Source organism: Pseudoliparis swirei, chromosome 22, assembly GCF_029220125.1.
Source record: "Pseudoliparis swirei isolate HS2019 ecotype Mariana Trench chromosome 22, NWPU_hadal_v1, whole genome shotgun sequence".
NCBI classification, from domain to species: Eukaryota; Metazoa; Chordata; class Actinopteri; order Perciformes; family Liparidae; genus Pseudoliparis; species Pseudoliparis swirei.
Window position 1 is genome coordinate 14008876 of NC_079409.1, and position 24782 is coordinate 14033657.

At 43.1% G+C, this 24782-nt stretch overlaps 2 protein-coding genes across 9 annotated transcripts; both read left to right on the forward strand.

Moving 5' to 3' along the window:
• The first annotated feature begins 3029 nt into the window (after positions 1–3029).
• On the forward strand, positions 3030–12786 carry si:dkeyp-69b9.6 (zinc finger protein 865). Of its 8 annotated transcripts, none has more exons than XM_056444257.1 (4): positions 3030–3777; positions 4360–4472; positions 5705–5786; positions 6424–12786. In XM_056444257.1, the coding sequence occupies exon 4, from the start codon at positions 6866–6868 to the stop codon at positions 11513–11515; it is 4650 nt and encodes a 1549-aa protein (XP_056300232.1). In that variant the 5' UTR covers positions 3030–3777; positions 4360–4472; positions 5705–5786; positions 6424–6865; the 3' UTR covers positions 11516–12786. The 8 variants fall into 8 exon arrangements, with proteins under 8 accessions (XP_056300232.1, XP_056300233.1, XP_056300231.1 ...); XM_056444258.1 differs by having other exon boundaries at positions 5710–5786; XM_056444259.1 differs by lacking the exon at positions 5705–5786 and having other exon boundaries at positions 3357–3777; positions 6424–7082; positions 9147–12786.
• Positions 12787–15489: 2703 nt separating this feature from the next.
• On the forward strand, positions 15490–24419 carry dbpb (D site albumin promoter binding protein b). Its single transcript, XM_056445002.1, has 5 exons — positions 15490–16060; positions 16255–16548; positions 17248–17745; positions 20720–20970; positions 21933–24419. The coding sequence occupies exons 2-5, from the start codon at positions 16359–16361 to the stop codon at positions 22146–22148; spliced, it is 1155 nt and encodes a 384-aa protein (XP_056300977.1). The 5' UTR covers positions 15490–16060; positions 16255–16358; the 3' UTR covers positions 22149–24419.
• Positions 24420–24782: the final 363 nt, after the last annotated feature.

The following is a 24782-nucleotide window of genomic DNA, read 5'->3' on the forward strand; positions in this document are numbered from 1 at the left end:
CGAGGGGCAGATGTGTTTGGGACGGGCCAGAAGTTGTGAAACCAGACCGGAGGCGGTCTGTTGTCTCGACTGCAGCAGCCCGACCCAATAACATATTATGGGTTGTACACACTAAACCCATGATGCCATAATGTTTGTATTTTTGGATGAATGTTTATCGGGTGGAGAACAACGATCTAATGGAAACCTGAACGCTTTGAGTGTCTTTTTTCAGGGAAATAGGACAAGTGACATACAGTAGTATTATAATTTTTTAATAGAGCCGCAAAAGGTCTGTAGCAAAGTCTGTAATATCTCACAAGCCATATCCATCAAAACTCATATCAATTTTATAAATGGTTAATCTAATTTGTGAAAGTATTGTATTTTGTATAGCTAGTACAATCAGAATATTTTGAGTGATCTCTTCAACATTAATTTGAGAATTCAACCAATTATGTGTTAGTATTTAATGAATTGTACAGTGCCAAACTCATAACATGTTGTTGTCTTTCTATTGTCATAGCCTCCTACAAGACTACAGGGGATATTTATTTTTCAGAACTGAGAATTTACAGACAGACAAGTCAGCTAAAAAGCTTCGAAAGAAATGAATGAATATGGTGTGTGTTTTTACCATTATGAATTCATTTAGAGAGAGCATGGTTCATGGCCACCTGAAATGTAAAGCATTATTAATAGTAAATTGTATGGACAGGGATTGTGTCCATTAACGAAAAATCCAGGATTTATTTTCATGCTTATAAATTTCAAAACAGCCCTTTTGTTATTGTTCAATGCATTGAGCCCCTTGGATAGGACCGTGACTCATAAAGAATTTGTATAATAAAGTTGTTGGAAAAAAAGTTGTTGTCATTTATTATAGAGTGTAAGTTTCTCGAATTAATGTTCTTGAATTATTATTATTATGAATGTTATAATAAAAAATAATAACCAAGATACTGTTTTCTGTCATTCAGTGATACTCTTATTTTATATGGAATATTTTAAATATATTCCTCAACTCTTTGGCCTTTCACACTCTTTTCATGAAGAAACAAGCATTCAGGCTCATTGCGCCTCATCGAGTAGACCCCTCGTGCTTGGTTGCAAACACAGATATATCTACAATTTAATAATATATCAGACTTTAGTTGAACGCCTATGTTCATTGTTTGCAATTCAGGTTGTGATGTTGATGTGTAATCTAGTTAAAGTGGGAAGAATTGAGCTTACATCTGCATTTTTTTTGAGGAAGTAGTTGGAATCCTCTACTTAAGTTAATGTAGCGAACTGCAAAAAAATAATATTCGATTAATAGTGAAGGTCCTGCAGTGAAATAATAAGTTGTATGAGCGAAATGCACTTAAAGTATAAAATGCTATTTAAAGTAGTGATTAAGCACTGCATGTGATTATTATTACAGTTGCGTTTATGTTTAGACTTTATCTTGAAGCTAACCAAGATGCAGTTAGTTTCTCGTGATTTACATTGAAGTAGAAATATTAAGTAGCACGAAATGGAAACATTCAAATACAGTACCACCACCTCGAATGTGTACTCAAGTATAGCAGTGGTGTAGGTTGTGAGACCTGTACTTGATCAGAGATAAATGAATGTTTTACAAGGGGTCGAACCAAAAGAAACGTCTCTATCTGAGCCATTAGTCTTCAGTGGGTTAGTGAGCACAGAGTGGCTCTATGATACACTCCCATCAGGACGTGAGATATATTGTATAAGCCACATTACGGCTATACAGTGCCAGTGGGAGTGGGCAACTGTGCTTTTAAATTAAATGAAAAGGCGACATTTTCCCTCATATAATTCACAGCTCTAGACCAGTGCGTAGTTATATCATCAGTACAGCTGTATCCTTAGAGTGAGGTGAGGTGGACGCAGCTCATATTAAAACCTCCCGTGAATACATTTATTGCACTGAGATGTATGAAGGCTCGAATAAAAGGGTAGACGTACTGAGAAATATTTTTTAGAGGAGGTACACAAAGGGAATGAAAAATATGATGTTTGATTTAGACACTGGCTGCCACTGATGCAGTACAATCACTGCAGTGTGTACATTCCACCACCAGGAGGTTCAGTAGCTCCTCGGCTCCGAGACAAAACCTGTTTGAAGCCTTCACTCAATATGTCTTTTCATTTTAAAGAAAAGCTGCCCACACTGTCCAACACAATTCATTTTAATGCCTTATATAACTGCTCAGTAAAGTGAAACCCCATTGTTCACAAATCATGCACAGTTTAAGACGAACAGCACATTTTATATAAAAGACTAATTCATATTCAAATTACAAACATGAGTAAAGACTTTTAATGCTTTTAATGTACTTGGGTAAAAGAGTATGCGTATACATACTCTGTGCACACCATGAGCATCCTAACCTAACACAGGCATGACTCTCATCCTTAAATCAGAGAGGCTCAGAACGGAAATGATTCACTTATTTGTGATTATAATGACTGAATCAATTCCAAGATGTGTGTGATGATATGCGTGAGGTTCGGTTCCCCACAACTCTCCTCAAAGCATTGTCTTCATTCATATTTCTTAATAATTCCTATTGATCTGGGTTTGTTAATTTAAGACTGATCTCTTTTAAAGTGTCTCAATTGTGTAGATCTGTTTGGGATAGAGGAACATGAGAGAACCAGGAGGACATGTCTAAAACAACTTATTTCTTCTCTTAATTGCCCTGAGAAATGTATGTTACTTGTTCATTGTTATAACATTATTCTGAACACTCAGAATTATGTATGTGTATGTGACTGAAATGCTCAAGAAAAATACAATTACAAGCTCTTAATTTTCTGAAGCACTTCTTATAAATACTGCTATTTAGTTACAAACTGTACAAACAAACAATCAAATGGAAGAAAGATAATAAATGCCCTGAAAAAGGTGTACTTTGGTAATAATTATCCCAATTGTGTTAAATGAATGTATATTATTTATTCATACATGTACACATTGGACTTTTTCTTTACACATATATCAATCAAATATGTATTAGCTCAAATTGGTTGTTTAAACAAAATAAAATAAAATATATAAACACCATCAACAATTGGTTCATGCCCCTGAATATCTGTTTTCTAAACCTACCATCACATCACCAGATTAGACCTCTCTAGAGATTATACATAGGATAATTAACGTCAACTTTATTAAACTAATTTAGATGTGAAACGTTACTTTTATGGCATAATTAAAAATGGCTGTGGCCTGTGCATGAACATAATAAATAAGATATTGAATTACTAATAGAAAAAGATGGAATAAAAGAGCACAACAGGTGCTATTTTTATTCACCTAATGCTATTTATTAATCAGTTATAACCCAAATCCATAATTATCCTAATAGGCCTATACAACATCATCCATTATGCAACCTGGGGTAAAGTCCTCCACCTCCTACTGAGACTGGGTACCTTTTTATAAAACCGGGCAGAGGGTTGTGGAGGTGAAATGAAACTATTTATATGAAGGTGTCACGTTTGTAGAAGATTATTCCCCTTTTACTACACGGTGAATCCGCTGCGAGCCCTAGGCAGCCGCCCGTGAGCCCCGCTCCTGCTACCCGGAAATATTACGAGGGCCGGAAAGGACCGATGTTAAGGGCGCACACGTCACTCACTTTTACCCAAAAAATATCATCACCGACCATCCAAATTTTTCTCGGCCGTCGAAATCTTTGGCGAAAGTTCCCCGTCGACGCTAAAGACCACAACCCGACGGCGAGGAGGCGGCTGCGCTCGGCGTCGACTTGTTGTGGGGACCGTGTAAGTGTTCGCTCGCTCAGCAGCAGCAGTGAAACGGGCTCCGGCTAACGACTGGAACACAGCACGCAGACATGGACGCGGGCGATAGCTAGCTAGGCAGTTAGAAGAAGGCGTGACAGGCCTCATCCATCTGCAACCGGGCGCCGCGACTCAACGCGTAGGTACACATTAAGCGGAATATGCGTGCGTGTGTTTGCGTACGGTCGCCTCGTGATGTTTACGGTAGTCGGTGTGCTTTTAATAAAGTGGATCGAAAAGACGGCTAACGTTAGCTGCTGCTGCTGCGGTGGAGGTGGTGGTGGTGGAGGTGCTCTGGGCTGCGTGTGGCGCCAGATAAACACCGCGAGTCGGAGTAACATATGAAGCTAAAGGGGAGCCGACAAGTTTCTCATGCATGCGCGTCCAATGTTGTTTTTCTTTTTTCTTTCCCAATGTGAGCCAATACTAAAGCGCGACGCCTCCGCGAGTGCGTCCGTTATTACTTGCGCCTGCAAGATGCCGCTCATGTTTACACTGTGCAGCGGGTGTGATTCTGGTGTTAATTTGAGCTTTTTCTGCCCTTCTTCCTCTGCTTCTCCACAGGATCGGTGATTTATGTTAAAATGAGAGGCAGTCAAAAATGCCCTAGATTATCACCCTCATCTTCCAGGGGAGCGCACTCCCCACTAGGTTCATCACATCGATTACAGGCAACGGTAAGATATTCCGAGGTGAGCTAAACGAGATGCACATTGGAGCCCGTGAAACGTTACTCTCAACCTGTTCACAAGTAGAATAACAACACATCTGGTTTGTATATCACGTTTATTAAATACTAATGTATAACGCAACAGTTAAATGATCTATTCTCCTCTTTTTTTCCTATAAAAAGTAGATTTAGGTGTATCCGTTTAATTACATAACAGGTGTATCACGTTGTTATTAGTTGTGGTTAGATGTAATCCGACTTTAATGGCACTGCACATAGTGAGTACAGTTCCAACTAAAGGCAGTTTAATATCATTAAGTGCCATACATATATATAAATGGAATCAATAGACAGGATGAATTATATATAATATGGAAATGTGCAATATGAATGGATGTAACTTGATATTAACAGGCCAGTCACCTTAAGGTAAACACAGAATAAATACTGTTACCCCCCGCCCCCCCACACCACCACCACCACCACCACCACCACAACAACCATTACGACTAAGGTGATTGGCCACTTCTAATATAACTTTTCAGAACATTTCTGAAACCAAAGACGTTCATGTAGACTGCATTTTGACATTATGTGGACTGATTTTAGGCTTTAGTGAAACTAACAGTTGCTTAAAGTACTGAATGCTTGTATGCCTTTGTGACTATCTGGTAATAAACAAACTAAAACGGAAATGAAAAAACAAAACAAATTTGAGTATAATGCTAGAATTTGATTCTCTGTTCGCACAAAATGTAGACCTGAGAAACTGTCCACTTCCTCGTGGTTATAATTACAAGCCATGATTTGCATAGGTTTGACAGCACAGAGGGCTCAATGTATCAGGGAGTGCACCAGCGTAAGTATTGGGGGGGAAATCAAAATTAGTTATGTACACAGACACATGTATCTAACCAAACGCAAGGCATCGGTTGTCTAATGTGGCATTTCTTGCAACAAGGCTACACCTCTCAATATTCAGTATCTCTTCAATAGCATTTGGTGAGACAGACACATATACTGTACAAAATAAAGTGTGAGATATATCACTGAACCGCTGCAGCACACAGTGGTTAAAGTGATAGGTAATTCAGTGTATTATATTGTCATAAATTGGGTCCCTATCTCCAAGGTAGCTTTGTCTGCCGCCTTTCACGCCAACCTCCATGGCAGAGGCCTAATATGAAGAGCTACATGTGTAGACAGTAAGAATGATGAAAGTAACCTTTTCCTCCTTAGTAAAGATGTACCTTATGATAAAAAGAATTGGCATTCATGCAACAATTCTGGTTGTGCTGCAATCCAGCAGAACCAAATAATGGTAAGTTATTACGAAACGTAAAAGATTGCGTATGTTTATTAGCATGTAGACGTGCTTGTCAAAGTAGACCTCTCTCAAGAGAGAGAGAGAGAGAGAACTTGAATTGTTGAAAATTGTATTTCCCCACCTCACATGAACAGATAATGTAACCGGCCATGATTGGACATTGGCCGTTTACACTGAGGGGCCGATTGCCTCGCAATAATAAGAAACTGTCGGGAGGTAAATTACAGCATGAATAAGACCCCAGGGAGAACTGAAAATTAACAACATTACTAATTTGTGTTCTCAAATTTGATGTATGTGTAGAAGAAAAATGGCACATTAAACCTGATGTCAAAGTGTTCTAGGAAACTTAACATGATCATTCTCTCCAGTCAAGTATTGTGATCTGCAGTTACAATACAGAATTCATTTTAACATTTTCTTTTCACCTCATGTCAGTCATGGAGACAAATCTCTTGAAATGTTACAGTGCAGACTTAAGTTGATGTCTATATAGATTCACCTTAATAGATGGGGGTCACCTCTCTACAGGTCGAAGGCCTATTAGCGAAAGACAATTAGCAAAGTTGTATTCAAAAGTTTTCTCCCCCTCGATGACTTTCATCCTTTTTTGAATTTTGTTTTTTTTCAGCTGTAGGATCGTCTTGGCTGAACACGGATGAGGAATCTTGCTTAGATGAAGGATAATGTCAACGCAGTAACTCAAAGGAAACAAGAACAAGTCATTTGAACTGCTTCTCAATAAAAGCTATTCTAAGCTATTTTAAACTTAGGTGGAAGTCGTCTACCTGTCTTAAAGACACGTTTACCCTTTGATCATAAACTCATCTTCCCGGCCACCCCACTCATTTTCGGAAGTAGAGTGTGGGCAGTGGATAATCAACAGGAAGTAGCAGCACCAGAAGTAAACTATCTGGAGAGAAGAACTTAAGGTTTAAGACATTCAAGTAGATCTGGAAAATATAGTAGCATAACTTTACTCTTAGGGTAAAGTGTGTCTTTCACCAGTCAGTGTTGCCGCTCCTAGTGCTGGAGGTTTGGCCCGTGCACCCCCATGTGCAAGTGAGTGGGAAATGTTCCAATTTGGAAAATACAATCTGGACATTATAGAGATGTTAAGTGGGCATCAGGCCCACCAATTTAAAGGCCTTGGTTTAGATCGACAACTTCAGCATCAGCAGCAAGTGCAACTCCACCAGCATCAACTCCAGCAGCAGCAGCAGCAGCAGGCTGAGTCTTCTGGAGCTCTTCTGTCTGGACTTGGCTTGGGCCCCCTGCAGGGGTCAAGAGGTAACGCCTTTTCTGATTCTGCCTCCATTTTTGCCAAGATGAGTGCCCCTCCTCCCCCACCTTTACAACAACAGCCTTCCTCATCTCAGAGCTCTCGGTCAAAGTCAAGCAAGATGAGCAGCAGCAGCTCAAGCCATTCATCAGGCTACCCACAGTTCTTGCGCTCTTTCCACCCGTCTGAGGCAGCACTAGCACAGGAGCAGTTACACCCAGGTGTAGGGCGCTTTGAGCACTTTGCTGGGGGAAGTAGTAGTGTGAGTCCTGGGGCATTAGGAGGATTAGTAACACCAGCACCTCCACCCCCTCCTCTGCATCCCGGCCTTTCTGTTCCCCAAGCATCATCTGGTCCCTCCTCTTCCTCTCCTTCCACTTCAACATCTGTGGCCACCTCTAACAACCCTTCTAGCAGCAGTGCAGTCAGCTCACTGGGACACCAGTTGGTTGGGGCCCAGTCTGATGCACGAAGCCTTCACCAACAATTTAGTTGCATGTTAGCTGCTAATCAGTATTTCCTTTCTGGGGTGCCTTCTAATGCTAGTTTAGAGCAGTTTCTTGTTCAACAGGGAACCCATAACCACTTAGGGCTTGGTTTAAGTCAGGCAGGTGGGGAGCCCAGTTCTAGTCTTGCGCCGCCTCCTGCTTTGCATTCTTCTCACTCACATGGCCACTCCACCTCCCAGTCCCACCAGGGTCCACAGCAGCTGGCCCACCAACAACAGCCTCCACCTCACACCCTTTCTCATCCTCACTCTCATTCCCATCCTCACCACCCACTCCACCCAGGCTCCCATTCCTCATCACTGGGTGGCTTTGATTTCCAGGGCATTCCTGTACTCTCGTCAAATCAGTTAGCATCTCTGATGCAGCAGGAGGCAGGTTTGCCTCTCCCCTTGCCACTCCATTTATCCTTATCGAAAGATGATGGTAAAGGGGAAAGTAGTGGAGGTGGAAGTAATGGTAGTGGCAGTAGGAGGAAGAAAGCTATGGCTGGCTATTTGCCACAGAGAAAATCTGAAAGCAGTAGTAATAGCAGCAGTGGCCATGGCCACGGCAGCCACAGTGGTAATCCCACTACTAGTAGTAACGGTGGAGGGCATAGTCATGGTCAGCCCCCAGCTTTAATTGGGAGTGGGGTTGGTATGTCAAATATGGGTGGAGACCCATCATCCCTGCTTGCGTCATCATCTTCATCCTCATCAATAGTTTCCTCCTCCTCCTCTGCTCCCTCTTCCACTGCTGCCTCAGTACTGGTTACTAATGATTCTCACCTTTCTAAATCTGATAACCAGGGCTCAATGCAACCCAACAACACAGAGTCTGATTCAGAGCCCCTTTATAGCTGTGGAGAGTGTGGCAAAAGCTTCCCTCACCTTTCAAGCCTTCGCAGGCATTTGCGCATGCATGAGCCAACCACTGCCGGTACTAGCAATTCTTCCTCTACTGGCCTAAACCCCATTCACATTAAAGCACAGGCTGACCCGAGCCTTCCTCATTCGACCCAAGAAACTCCCCAGCCCCCAACCAATCCGTGTCCTAGCCCAGACAAAATATTTAATTGCCCTGATTGTGGCAAAAGCTTTAAGAAAAAAGGGCACCTCCTACAACATGCTGTTATACACTCTACAGCCCGCCCATATGGCTGCTCCACCTGCTCTCGGGCGTTTAATCGTAGAGAGTCACTGACACGCCATGAGAAGATACATGAGGAAAAGCCATTCCGATGTCCCGCTTGTGGTCGTTCCTTCCGCGAGAGCACCTCTCTACTCAACCATGCTGCCTCAGGCACCTGCGGCAAGCCAGGTAGGGGACCCAAGCAAAGGGGCGGCAAGACAGGACCTGATAGTGAGGACAGAATCGGGGGAGGGGGAACTTATCTGAGCAATAAAGGGGTTATTTATGGGAAAACTGAGGAAGAAGATGGTGTAATCATTGTGGGGGAAAGAGAACCAAAGTCGGGCTTAGGTTGTGATGGTCTGTTTCAGTCTGGAAGGGGAGGGAATTCAAATGAGAGGGACAGAACAGATGCTAAATACCCCACTGACTACTCTCGGAATCGTTACACAGGCTACCATGATGACCATCGTTCTCAAGGTAACCCATCTCCATGCTACTCTGGTGCCTCTCCCTGTGGAAGTGGGATGGCGGGCCCAGCTCTGAGAAAGGCACCCCTGGCTCCAACACTGCATCCACACTCACAGAGCCACAACCAGCACCACCATCCGCAGCAACAGCCCCACCTGCCCCTTTCTTCTCTACTGGATGACTCAGAGGATGATGTCACTAGCTCTGTCAATAATGCAATCTCTGCTATAACAGCAGCTAGTAACAGTGGAAATAGAGGGGATGATAGGGGAGACATCATAGGAGGTCTACTAGGTGGTCTTGGTTTAGGTCCTCTGGGCTCACCTTCATCAACATCTGGTATAGATAAGAATTTCAGAGGTGGTGGGAGCCAGGAGACTATGAGCAACAACCCACATAATCCGACTGCCAAACCCAAACGTCCCCGCAAACCCAGAGCTAAGAAAGATCCTGCCACTGGTGGACAGCCCCCCAAACGTAAGCAATACACCCCTAGAATGGGGCCCAGTGGCCTGCCACGCACTCACCTCTGCAGTGTATGTGGGAAGGGATTTGCTCGTCGTGAGACCCTACGCAGACACGACCGCATCCATACTGGAGAGAAGCCCCATCACTGCAGTGTTTGTGGAAAGTATTTTAGGGAGGCCTTTCACCTCAGCAAACATCAAACGGTGCACTCGGGGGCCAAGAATTACAAATGCAGCATCTGTGGGAAAGAGTTTGGTTACTCCCAGAGCCTCAGGAGGCACAGTAAACTGCACCAGAAAGGGGAGCTTGAAGAGGTGCCCACAACCCCAGCTGCGGATAACCTCAACAGCTTCAACCCTAACCCTCAATGTAGCGTGGCCCAAGACAGGAGCCAGAACCAAGCACCAAGCACCTCCTCCTATTACTCTTACCCTCAAGACGTCAAGCCTCAAGAACCCAACCCCCAGTCGCAGCCTCCACCCCCATCCCACCCACAGGCGCCACCTCCGCCTCGACTCTACACCTGTGCTATATGTTGGAAGTCCTTCCGCCACCATTTCCATCTGACCGCCCATCACCAGACGGTTCATGAAGGTGGGGGTGAAAAGCTCTTTTGCTGTGAGGTATGTGGGAAAGCATTCGCTTACTCCAACAGCCTCACTCGACATAGGCAATCGCAGCATGGGATGACCCGTACGGATCCGGCTAATGCGCAAGAAGGCAGCAGTGGGTCTGGAGACAACAGAGGTGGGAGTGATGTCAATCAGTCAACATCAGAGAGTGAGGCTGCCACCAATGCCCTGCTGCAGATGGCTCCATCCACAGAAGTCCATGGAGGGCCGAGTCTTAGCGTCGTCACTCATAGCCACCAACAGCCACCCCCGCATCCACCACCTGTTTACGCTCCTCTCTTTTATGACGCTGCCGCCCAATCTTCGGCCTCTAATGCTCCCTCTTACTCGCAGCCTCTGCCTCCAAACTCTACAGTCATGGCCCCCCAGCACCCGCATTCCCCAGCCGGGGTGAAAGGAGAGCACATATATCCAGCCGGATCCCGTAGCCGTACTCTCCACACCACAGCCCCGTTCCAGCCCCTCACGGAACTGCTCTCCACTGAACATCATCATCTGCATCATCATCATCATATCTCCCACCATCATCTTCATCATCAGTCAGGTACCCAGTCCCACCAACACCTTGACTGCAGCATCCAGTTGTCTCACGATGACATGAGACGACAGAAGAAGAAAAAAAAAAAGTCCGACAGGAGAGATTGGAGGGAAAATAAATGGGATTCCCAAAATGTAGTCAGATTGGATGGAAGCAAAAAGAAGAGAAAGATAAGTTGTACAATAAGAAGGCAGTTGAATAAAAAACAAGGCTCTCTTCGCTTGACAATTAGGCGAGGAGAAGGATCAGATAGTGCCGGGTATAAGCTTGTCAACACGGGGGGAGTGAAGGTGCAGATCCTCTCGCTCAAAGTCCCTGGGAAACGTTTTGGCTGTCCTATATGCCCCAATTCTGTGTTTTCCCGTAAAGCGGGACTGCTCGTCCACATGGCCGTTAAACACCCACAGAAAGCCTCCACCTCTCAAGAGCGACTCAAGTGCAGTGTATGTGGGAAGCAGTCTCAGAGGGCCTTGTCAGCCTTCATCCATCGGGCCTCCCATCGTGCCAGAGGGACTTTCTCCTGCCGACGCTGCTCCACTCGCTTCTGGAATGCTACTTTGCTCTACAGGCACAAGGTGTCCTGCCGCCGCAGGGCTAAAGGACTGCAGCGAGGAGATGCTAACAGGCTGAAGCTTTCAAAGAGACCAGGAGAGAGGCAGACCCGAGAGGGTCCGGAGGAGACGCCGTACCTACAGGGAACGTATAGATACTGAGCGTCCCGGTACCTGAAAAGAGAGTGGCATCCCAGTGGGATATTTCAGTTCTAAAGTGGGAAGGCGAGAGGAAAAAAAGGGACTTCAAAAGGCAAATGCTGCCTTTTAGGATAGTTTTCCTCATGTCTCTGTTGACATCTACTCTGCTGACTATTAGAATGAGTGTGTTAACTACTGTAGAGCATCCTATAACATTTCACCAGAAATTCTTCCAGATTATATTGGAAGGTGTTTTCAAAGACGTGACTGTTTCCATAGGTTCATTAACCCCTTAAGTGCATTGACACTGTGCTTGGCTGACACTGTGCAGTTACTAGACACGTTTAGGTGAAATGACCTGCTAATGTAGTTCTCTGCCCCATCACTAGACTCCCTGCTACACCTCTTGCTGTATGATAAACGTCTCTGCTGTGTACTTTGTCTTGTTGTTGTTCACTTAGAGGCTCTGAGGATTTTTTTTCTTTTTCTTTTTAATGTAAAGCATTTATTAGGAGTAGGGACATGAGGACACAGACCTTTGTTGATAGTTTGTCAGTGCATGTTTGTTCTCTGGTCAAGTTTTTAGCTGAGGTTGTGAAATCACTCCTACAGTATGTGATGGTTTATTCAGTATATGCCCAGAAGTTTGTAGTGTTAAAACTTGATTTAACAGTTGCTCTATATTCCCTAGTGATTGAATCACGTATAGATAAAATGTCAAAGTTGCTGGTATTTAGCATTTCAAGGTTCCCTCTCCCGCCAAAATGAAGAAACTTACAAAAATCCTTGCTTAGTATGTTCCCTCTATTTCATTTATTTGAGATATTCTTAGCTTTTATACCAAGAGATTGAAAACAGGTTAAACAAGTGGACTGTAACACATGTTTCTCTCATGTTATTTGTATGCTCTTTTTAGCAGTGATTATTTCTACAGTACTTCACAGTGTGTTAAAGACAAGGACCTATATATCATGATAGAAACCAATGTAATATTCCATGTATTTATGTGTGTAACCCAATCAGTCTTCATGCCAATCTTATACTTAACCCCGTCTACCTTTTTACTTTTTGCTGAGTTGCAATCATATTCTTACTGTTAAGCCTTTTTTTTCTGAAGCAAGTTTAAAATACATCCTGTCACTTTATTCACATATGAAATGTTCATACCCCTGTCAAGCCTTCCCTTTTTTTCTTCTTAAGAAAAGCGATAGTTTTAGTAGATTTCTATCACATTTACTGAAAAGTCAGTAGTTGATTATATTTCAGCAATGAATAAACCTTAAGTGTAATCATTTGTTTTCCTTTCATTTGTCATTTAAAGTTACATTTTGCAACATCCAGAAGATGGTAGAAACTGCTAGTGATGAGTAAGTTGAAACTCACCAAAGCTGTATTGACGTGTTAGAATTACATTTATTCCTGTGTGAATTCCACATCACTGGATTCAATGGTTTTCAGGATGTATAAGAATCACCTTCATTGGACAAGTATGTATACACACAATAAAATGGCTCAGTTGTTGTGCTCTCAACCTACAAAAAAATAGACAACAGCTAGGAACAACGACCACCAAGCGTACAGATACAGGTAGACGGTACTAATAGGTACACAAGTAGCGTGTAAAGATGTACATGAAAATATATATTTAAAAAGCATGTACGAAAAACTTTATACAGGTTAAGTGTTCGGTAAGTTGTAAACTATACAAATCAATAAATACTGATTCGTATACATGGTCTGAACAGTTTGTCCACGGATACATGTTTATATACTGTAAACAGCTTGTAGGATTTGTGTATATATTTGGTGGATTAAAAACTGTAAAAATAGGATCTATAATGGGAGCAGTGAATGTTTTGGTGTTCCAGGGTTATTGACTGACTGATGTGACTGTTCATCAGAGGGACGAGCTGTGGGAATAAATGCATCTGGTGTCTGGTTGGTTCGGTGTCGTGTACTGCCGACCAGGAGGGAGGCGGTTAACAGGTTGTGAGGCGTCTGCAGTGATGCTTCCTGCCCTTTTCCTGTATCTGGGAGAGTTTAAATCCTGGATGAAGGGCTGTCTGATGCCAATGATCTCTGCAGTTCTAACTGTCCTGTTGGGTGGCTAATCCAAACCAGACTGTGATGGATGTGCAGTGAACTGGCTGCGTCGTTGCAGCGTAGGATTGTATCAGCAGCTCCTCAGGCAGGTTGAAGGAAGTACATCCTCTGCGGGGTCTTTTTCTCTTTCGGTCCTGTGAGAAAGTGGATCCCAGAAACCTGACTGATTCCACAACAGACACAGTTGTTCATTGTGATATAGCAATAACTTACATTAAAGGTCCTACATGTTGTACACGGGGTTGGCTAGAATTCTCCAGGGTAAGGAATTGCTTTTAATAATTAAAATGCACGGTATATCATCATTATACTTAAAAATGGTTGTGTACAACTACTCACTCATAGCTCCACAAGATGGCAGTAGGCAACACATTTATACTGTATACATGGCCTCCTGTTGATAAGTGAGGCAGTCACATGGATTTTGCACCGACCGGGGTGGACTGGAGAGGCCGAGTGTATGACTGTGAATTATGTGCCTCCTGTCTGCTGTTTACTACAAGATTAACTACCAAGTAAACACAATGAGTATCATTCGGTAGTCTCACTGAATGTTTCAGGGTGAAATGTATGTGTGAACGACAAGTTTACAACAATAGAAATTATATTTTATTGTTTTACTGTAGACCTTTCTGTGATTCCAAATCAATGATTTCATGGTATTTTTTAAAATCTGGGATAGAATAGATATTGCCACTTATTTATGAAATGAATGGTAGATTAATCACACTTCAATGAGTAACACTACCCAACATGTTTTGGATTTACGTAGTTAGACCGTGAAGTAAAAATAGTAATTAGAATATTAGAAAATGACTGAAAAGTCACAATTTAGTTTTTTAACAACAAAGAAAATATGATTTATGCCCACTGTTGTTTTAAGTTTCCAGGTGTCTACAATCCGAGAACCACAGCTGGACAAAAGGTCAGTTGGATAGTTTTATTAGAAATAAAAACAGGAGAGTGAGGGGTCCAGGACCCCAGTAGACATACTGTTACATTTAATATCCACATAGGCCTATGGATTCTGAGGAGCTGCAGGGCGACTTGAGTCTGTCGGCTGTTTACTTATCAACTTCTGAGTATCCACCTCTGAAACAACACCCAAAGGTGAGCTCCTGTGGTGTGCGATGTTTAGCATGTGCTGTGCAACTGTACAGTAGACCAGACAGCCCTGGCGCTTCTTGTGTTAGGAACTGGTCTCACGCGGCAGCGGCATGCACTGAGGGGAATCCGAGCGGGCAGGTTTGTTCGACCTATTTCTGTCCAATCGGCGCTCGTCGTGGGCGGAGCGACGAGTCTCCACAGCCAATCGGAGGCAGAGCCGCGAGCGCACAGGCATCGGCTCCGCGTGCCACGTACACGTGAGCTGGAACAGCTATTGTATGCTGGGAGGCAACGTGCCCAAACGTTCCTCTCGCCTGAAAAAACGGCACAGTCACGTTTTCTGTGGATTACAATGGAACAGGAAAAGCCATGCTGCACTACTTGATTATTACAGAAAGCCCACCGCTGTGGTTGAGATGTGCGAAGGCTTGAGCCAGTAATCCCGAGCATGAATATGCATGTGATGTTAAGGTTTTACTAGTTTAAAGAGCGTTTAGCGCGCGTCGTCACAATGAATGTAATACGTCTTTAAGTCGTAATTGCTGAAGCATAAACACAGTGGTGAAAACCCACTGGGTCGGTACCCGTCAGACAAAACAAACAGCTCCTGCGCTCGAGGTGTGGCACGAGGGAAGGTGTGTCTCATGCATTAAAAAGAGAGAATTGAGAGATCTGTTTAATCCGAGCCCCGCCCCCTCGCGCCTCGCTCGCTTGTTCCGTGAGGTGTGACGTCACGTGAACTGCCCGTGTCCGTTCCAGCTGAGAGAGAGAGAGAGAGAGAGGACGGTCGGACGTGGAAGTCGCGCGGCCCATACAGACCTAAGCCCGTGCGCCCGTGACTGGATCCACCGGATGCGGAAAAAAAGTACAGACAGAGAAAGAGGAAACGACCCCCTCCCCCCCTCCCCCTCCTCCCCCCGACGGACAGCAGAGCGCGACAGCAGAGCAGAGGAACACCAATACAACTTGTCATCTGACCAATACAGTCACTGCTGGCGTCGCTGTGTGTGTGTTTTTTTTGTACACACGGTTTTGTTGTTTTGACGGAGCTCTGCTTTGCAACTATTTTGGGATCTTCTTTGTGATTGCCGGACGATTAACTCGGGATATTATCCTACAAGTTTTGAATTGTCACATTTTCCCGTCCGCGGGCTCCGTTTTCATTTTGGCGTTTTTGCATGTTGAATATGGACAGTATTCTTTCTCAGATAGTCTGAGTGTCCCGCCCACACTGCTCCTCTGAGAATAACAGCTTGATCCACTGAATAATTTGAACAACATTCAACTGCAATGGAATATTTCGATGAAAATATTTCTGCAAGGAAATAAGGAACTCTGCACAACCTCACGTGAAAGGTAACCACATTTAAGTTTTCAAAGTGTGATTGATCTGTGTCATTAATGATATGCTCATACTTGTAATAACATTACAATGGTTGCTTTATTCTGCATGGACTCTTCTCAAAACTATCTCTCTCTCTCTTTCTCCACCCCCACACCTGCCTCCTGCACACACACACACGCACACGCACACACACGCGCGCACGCAGTGATCCAGCATACTCGTTCTATTGGTCGGCTCCCCGGTCAATTGGCCACGCCCCTTCAAGTGCCCCCAGCAGGCCTATCTTTCTACGACCCCATCTGGCCCAGGATGTCCAGGCAGCTCACCCAGCGTCCGAACCCTGACCTCCCAGCTGGCACAGGCCCACAGTTTGGAAGCTGTACCCAACCTGCAGGCTCCCTCACAGGGACGCAACTCAACTCTATGGCCGGTCTTAAGTCCCTCCTGCAGCACCCCATGAAGGGAGACCAACGTTTAAAACCCCCGTGCGATGCAAAAGGTGAGCCCCTCTCTTCTGTGATGAACTGATATGTGACAGTGCTGTTTGTGTTGAATGTACAGCACAAGCACCTGTTCAATAAGTGCAATGACAGAGCATGAATACACCCTACCCCTCTGTTCCACCCACTGATGCAGTTATTACAATACACATTTGCAACATTATTATATAACAAACATTGCATTTGGTTTTTTTCATCACACACAAGTGTGATGCATCATCACACAGGCATTCACGATGACTCTTCCATGACCCTGATGAGTATTCACCTGGATTGTAATCCCCGCAGCGCCTTCAAATTAGGATCCAGATTAAAATGAGTGCTAACAGGGTTCGGTTGAGCTGTAATGCTGTGCAGTTTCCAAAACGTGCCTTCAAGTATTGTGAGATTTGTTCAGGAGCTTATGCATGTGTTATGACAACAAATTGGTTTTGGCTCTTACTTAATGCTGCAATTCGGCTACCATCTGGTCCATCTGCGAGTGTGTACTTGTGTGTGGGACATCGGATAAAAGAGAGATTTTGAAGAAGAGAATCTCATGAATACACGGGCCAACCGAAACCGAGTATGTTGAGGTGATGTTAGCATCCACTGACTAAAATGTCTTCAGAAAACCTTTCTGTGATCGAAGTCTCTTGTGTCCTGAACGTTGTTCTTAATAATCTTCAATGTGTTCTTGTGATTCTGCTCTCTTATAGACAAAGAGAAGCTGGACGTGGATGAGGACTCCAGTGGAGTGTGCCCCGTGAGGAATGGCAGTGGAATAGGCAACAGTACTAACAGTAATGGCGGCGGAGGAGGAAGTGGAGGAGGAGGAGGAGGAGGAGGAGGAGGTGGTGCTGCAGGTAGTGGTGGAAATGCAGGAGGAAGTTTTAACCAGTTCTTGGGCCCCCTTTTGTGGGATCGCACCCTGCCTGCGGATGGGGGCCTCTTTCAGCTGCAGTACATGGACTTGGAGGAGTTTCTGACCGAAAACGGAATGGGCAACGCGCATAATAACAACAGCTCCAGTTCAGCACAGATCCCCTCCCAGAGCTCCCAGTCAGCCGTGCCCAACCAGAGCTCCCAGTGCCTACCGCCCTCATCCCCACCTGGCTCTTCATCTTCATCACCTTCTCCCTCTTCTTCCCCATCGCTCATTGGTTTGGAGGTGGCTCAGCCGCAGAGCCTTGGAGGTGGAAATGACTGTTTGCATGGTGAGTTCACTTACATGCACCCTTTTGTTCTTATCTGAACCGGAGAGTAAAAAGTGACTGAGGACAGTTCATTTTTTAAGGTTTCTCCTTATCAGTTTTAAACCACAATATTGCGGAAAAAGGAGAAAAAAATGAGAAGCTGAAAGAGACAAATTGTGTCCTGATATGAGACTAGTACACCCCACAGTGAATACCGGTTGATATGTGATGAAGGTTACACGGGAGCACTTATAATGTTCCCTCAGGCTTGTGATTCAGCACTTTAACTCTGCGTTTACAACAAACACATCGGTGACCACGCAGTTCTTTCCTATCCTCGGGGAGCACACTGAAGGCAGGAGGTACAGTCACATGGCTCGACGCGCAAAGTCAACTTGAAAGAGAAAACAGAGTACAATGGCTGCTTAGCAATGTTGGTATGGTGCAGTGCTAAAAGTTAGGCGAGGGAGCTGTGGAGAAAAGAGACAAAGAAAGGTGGAAGATTATAAAAGAAAGAAAATCTCGAGCTATTTGATGAGTCAATCTCACAAAGAGGTTTGGTGGAGATCGGCATGTGATTTGTGTACCGCAGTGTGCAACACAATCAGCATTCCGTCCCAGCCCATTATAAATGTGCAGCAGGGTCACAACAGTTCTAAGGAAGAGAGAGAGAGCGAGAGAGAGAGAGCGAGAGAGAGAGAGCGAGAGAGAGAGAGCGAGAGAGAGAGAGCGAGAGAGAGAGAGAGTTGCGTGTCTTTAAATCTCTCCCCACTTCACACGCCACAGCCATATGTGCGCGTCGGTACACGTGCAGAGGCTGTGAGTACTGGAGTGAGAGAACTAGAGGCGGGGCCAGTAGACAAGGGGGAGGAGCCAACGGGAGGAGGGACATGCAGAGCAACAGGAAGAGTTTCCCTCTGCTGCTGGACTTCAAACGGGGACATTTGATCACAGATGAATGACATTAGGTGCACTGATATCCAGAGGAGAATTGTATGCCGTATGGGATGTTGACGCAGGACATTTAAGTGACAAAGTACATGTTTATAGACTCTGATACTGCAGTTATATTGCATGATAAAGTCCTGTGCATTTGGACGACAATCCCTTTTATATTGAAATCTTTAAACTATTTGAGAGTCCAGCTACAAAACAGAATGTGAAATTAGCATCATTTATAAAAAGTGGAGAAATTATGGTCTAAAAGTTAATTCATTATTATGCGGCTGAGATGGCTTGTAACTTTATTGTAATCAGCAGCATCATAAAGGTGCCCAACAAACAGCTGCTTCATAAATATTGAACGGAGCAACACCTATGACTATGTAAGGTACCCGAGCAGCAGTAGAGCTACTGTTGGCCTTCACAACAGCCCCGGAGCCGTATGCCTCAGGAATGCATTTGTACAAGTGCCGAACTGTGTGCAGTCACATATTTGCCAATTCCTAAAAAGCAAAAGTCACCTGTTCTCTCAAGGTTGAAACACGTGGAAATTGAATGCGCCAAATCAACTTTGTAAAGGCTGCTTTCCAGAGCTTTTCAGAAAAGCTGGGAGAGGCAACCACAGTACCACAGGAGGGCTGAGGGTTTACAGGTTTTCATTCCAACCAAACACTACACCAGGCGCCTGCTCTGACTAGTTCCTGCTGTCGCGTTTATGCAGCATAAACCATTACACTCTTCTGGTTTGGACAGAGGAAAACGTGCATCATTTCTGGCCTCTGTGGCACTTTGTTCCGGACAGTATCCACACTCTAAGATGCAGTGTCTGTTCAGACCCGCTGATTATGTGTCCTGGGACATGCTTGACTTCTTCTTTGTGCCCGTGAAAGCACTCTTTAATTTGTTTAGCTGTCATTGTGGATCACAGGAACATCACGAGGGAACACCTGGTGCTTCCCACAATACCTGGCCATTATACAGCCATTAGTCATGTGATAGCTGCTCCTGTATTCCAGATGTTTAACAGGTTGCGACACATGGCAATGGTTTTATTTTCCCCCAGCATATACACTGCCTGTAAATGTAGTTTATTTTCACCAGATTGTTACCTTTTTATTTGTTTACATATAATAAACACATTAACTATCAGAATGGTGGAATTAAAGGTGCACAGGTTTTCGTTAAGACCGTGGCCACTTGTAAGTCTGCGTTGCTGTGTGAGAGAACAATGCTGACTGAAGCGTCTGTGTTGCTCATATAATGTAACAGTAATGTAACAATGTAACATTTAGTTTGTGTTAATAGTTGAACTTGAGTTGACTCGGTTAACACATGCCCCTGTGAGCTATAGGAGTGCATATTAAGAATAATAATCAATGTCATGCACCAGTTGGAGGAATTTAATTTGCGTGGTTGTGGTTATGGTTGTTTCAGTTTGTCAAAGCACTGGTTTCCACTCTACACAGGATCACCAGGAACATCAATACCATCGCAACTTTTATGGTTTTATTATATTAGGACAGTTTGCTGGTGTGTAATAAATCAAATGTATATCAGTGATTCTTTGATCTAACAGAGGGTGCAGTACTACAAAAGATACAATAATTAAAAAGTACATAATGGAACAGCAAGATATTTTGCATTGGCAGTATCTCTCACGACAACAACGTGTAGCTTCTTTATATCTGTTTATCTGTATGCTAAAAATAAGATGTATTATATTACATAATTGGGTTGATTTTCAGAGTAAAACCCCAGAATATTCTCAAAAGACAGCCGTGTCCCTGAAAACCAAACTGTGCGTGAAAGCTGTTTGAAAAACCTCTTCAGTTCTTTGGGAAAAGTTAAGGGCGAAGGAATGTTATTTGTTGTTTATAACAGGAAGAAAGTAGCTCTCTGCTCCCCCCTGGTGGTCATCGTGATGTACTGCTGCATGTGTCGTTACTGCTGTCATCAGCTGATCTGTTGAAGTTCGACAATGTCCTTGATTTCAGGAGAGATTTATTTCAGCGAAAAGTAAGTAAAACCAGGTTATGCTTCTCTCTGATTGCAGGGAGTCAGACCAGTATGAACGACTCCTGTGAGTCCCCCTCTTCTTCCTCCTCGTCCTCCTGTCCACCTCTGTTGACACCTACGGACAGCGGTCCAGACGGGAACGGCATGTACGACATGGATTCTTCGGACATGGATATGTCTAACCAGCCGAACTACGACCCCAGGAGGCACTCCTTCAGTGAAGAGGAGCTCAAGCCACAGCCGATGATCAAGAAGGCCCGAAAGATCCTGGTGCCCGAGGGCTTGAAGGTGAGTCCAGCCGGAAGACTTCACTGCACGTTCAGATCCGCCAGTTTACACCTTGAGAGAAAAGTAATTAATTAAATAAAAACGTGTATTTGTATAGTACCCTTCACATGAACTGCAGCCCACACATACATACAAGGAAATAAATGAACATTAAAAAAACACTTTTATAAACAGATTAAAAATAAGTATTGAATACATGAATAACATAAAATGGATCATAAAACATACTGAACAATAATAATAAAATCAGTATCCATATTTGCAGGATACACACATCAATAAATGCAGATGCACCAAACGGTCTCTATTCTCTTTTACTTCTTTTCTTTTCCATTTCAGTGTTGAAGAAATTATTATTTTGTCTGACCAACAACCCAAAACCTAAACGTAATTAACCTATAATTATACATCAAAGAGAAAAGCAAAATCCTCACATTAGAGAAGCTAGGATCATCTTTTTTTGTCGATTAAAAACAGCTAATTGTCATAGTTCTAATTCTCAGGTAGACATTATTGAATCAATCACATAAGAAATTACTTGAACATATTTTTAAAAATAGATTTCTTAATAATAAAAAAAATAGGCACATACAGGGGTCTTGTCTAATATTTTGCACTTTAAAAAATAAAAGCATCAAAGAAGCAGGTTAATAACAAAAGAGTAACGCAAAGGAATTGACAACATCTAAATAACATCACCAAAAACCCAGTTCTGAGCAACATCTGAGGATGAACATGTCCCACACTCATTCATGGCCAAACACCCACATTACCAACAAGATTGGAGCTAGGCTGCACAATAATACTACCCGTGTCTTGAGAAGAATGTCTGACCATTCATTGATTATTCTATTGATGCACCACTACCGAGTAATTCATTTATTCTGATCAAACAAGTTACAGGAAATGATCCAATTGGCAGATTAATAATCAAAGTGCTCTATTTGTTCGTCCTCTCTTAGGATGAGAAGTATTGGACCAGGAGGTATAAAAACAATGAAGCAGCAAAGCGTTCCCGAGATGCTCGCCGTCTTAAGGAGAACCAAATATCTGTGCGTGCCGCCTACCTGGAGAGAGAGAACGCCACACTCCGACAGGAAGTGGCCGAGATCCGGAAGGAGCTGGGCCGCTGTCGCAACATCCTTAGTAAATACGAGAACCGTCTCGCTGACCAGTGATGAAGACGTGGAGCAAAATCAGAAAGAGGAGGAATATAAGACGGATTAAATTTAAGACTCTGAATTCTTGGGGTGGCACGATGGACAGAATGGGGTCAGGAAAATGATGATGATGATGATGATGATGATTATGATGATGAATGTAAAAGACAAGGGGAAGATTTGCGTATTGAAGCTCAGGTGTCTTGTTTTGTTGAGGTGTCAACTCTTAAAAGTGAAAGATGGAGAGAATAATTTAAGTTGAAAAGATGTGACTTTTAAGAGTTTTGTTATTGTAGAATTGTATATTTTTATAATACTTAAGAAAAATTAGAGGGAGAGAAAATTTGGAGAATAATTTTGTATATTTTCTACATAGAGACGGGAGAAAGCTATAGTAAATATCTTTTTATTATAGATGAGTCAGGAGATGTTTAACAGGTGGTCAGCCATCGATGGGTATTTTTCGACTTGATTATTATAGTCAGGATGCAGCAGCAGGGGCGAGGACGCATGTAACAATTGTAATATAGAGAGAAAAATTATCTATAATCGTATAGTTCAACATTTTTGTGGATTTTATTCAAGCACTTAATTTTCTTCCTGTTATGTTTCTGTCACTGGGAATGGGCATGCTCAAGAGACGAAGGGAGGGAGGAGACACGTGTCAGCAGTCTCGTGCATTCTGCTTTAATTGAACAGCATCCTCCTTTAAAAAAAATTTAACTTATATTATTTCTTTGTACTTTGAGCTTAACTTTCTGTGATTGGTACATCTTTCACGAGTCCATACTCTTATCTTTGACTCTATTTCTCTTTATCCCGAGCTGAGTGCTTTAAATCTACTCTGGTGTCTCGTCCTATCTCACCTAAGCTGGTGAAAGCCTGTTGTGATGCCCCGGGTCACTCTACTCCCTCTTGATCCTCTTTTGAATTGTTGGGACGTTTCTCTTCCTCTGTTTCTATATCCAACTGCTCTATTTCTGTCCGCTCTCACTTACAGCCAATCCCTGCACAGTAATGTGCGAACTTTTCCCATAACATGTTGTCCCCATGTCTCTGTACCTCGGTGGTTCACAGAGGAGCTAGATCTCAGTGTTGCATCGTATTATAAAATAGTAATCAATCTTCCCAGTAAAACGCACATCTTTACTTTATTGTACTTTATGAACACACTTTGATTAGCATTGTTATGGGGGTGTCAGGGGACATGTTGTTGTATATTGGATAGGCCTATAATATTTTGTGTATTTGATGTATTCCAGGAGATGGGTTCACTACCCCCGTTGAGTGGAATAGTGTTAATTTCTCAGATTACTGGGAGAAATAAAAGCCAAAATTTCATATATTGATCCACAAAGCTTGTTGCTATTTAGTGCTTTTTTCAATACTCCTTCCTTACAGTTTACTCCTTTTACTACTTTTACTACTTTTTACTGTATCTAAAGAAATCTCTGTGTATCCACACTACCTACACACGGAGCATGGCACACTATGTTATGTTCCTGGGGAAGAATGACTAGTGATGGAGTGTGATTTTAAATCCCTTAATGCCCATGATGAATAGTTACCATTACTGGTATTATTATTGTTATGATTATGATGAGTATCCCTCTTGTTGTTGCTGTTCTATACTATTGAATGATTTTCTTTCTTTGGATGAACGTGATCTGTTGCACCTTGAAACACCTCTGATCTTCATTGTTTCTCAGAAAGACTATTCAAATGAAAACAAACCTAAACACTCACTCTGCTATTTGCATCGTGTCTCAGACCTCCAGATATTACTCACTTCTACTGCGGACACTACTGCCACCGTGGTTTCCAAACGTGTGGCTCAATAACTTGAACATGATATTCATGCAGACCTACTTTACCTTTGTGACGACCTCTTCTGTTCCCAGCGGCGTACGGACGATGCTCGCTATCAATCTGCTCCCTGTTGGTTTGTTTCAGCCTTTATCACCTCAATCAGTGATTGTTTGCTCTCCCGACCGGATGTAGTCTCTAATATCCTCACAGATGTGATTGATCAATCTTTTAGTGACTCTAATTGAACTACAACTGCCCTGCTGCATCAGTGGTGTCCAGCCCACTCCGTGCTGATCATTTGGATGTAGTCAAGATTTTTCCAAAAACACCAATAAAAGATTGTTCTCGTTCACTACTGCTTTGCTTGGCTCCGCTGTTTCATCACAATGTAATTGTATTGTTGTTGTTGTGGTTCTGGAAGCTTCTCTTTAGCATTGTGTGCCTGAATTTTGAATTAAATCCAAGTGTGTACACAGAGAATAGGCAGCAGAGGTCACATTTCATTTATCAACTAAAGCTTGATTAGGCGACTAGTATGTGGTGAGATGTCCTCGGACTTGTTTTGATATCCTCCCTGTTTGTTCACATTGTGCACATTCCTTTGACAGATGAAGCAGTCCAAATGTGCATTCCTTGCCCATCGAATGCAACACCACTTCCCTTAATGATAACATTTCTACTTGCAAATGACAATGTGGTAGAAAATGAAAACCATACTTTGGTGTTTCTTTATTTACCTCTTTACTTAAGCTTTCTGTAAAATAATCTAAAACAAACCAAAAAACTGTCAATGACAAAGATCTGAGGAAGATATTAATGAGAATAATAATGAAATAAAACTAA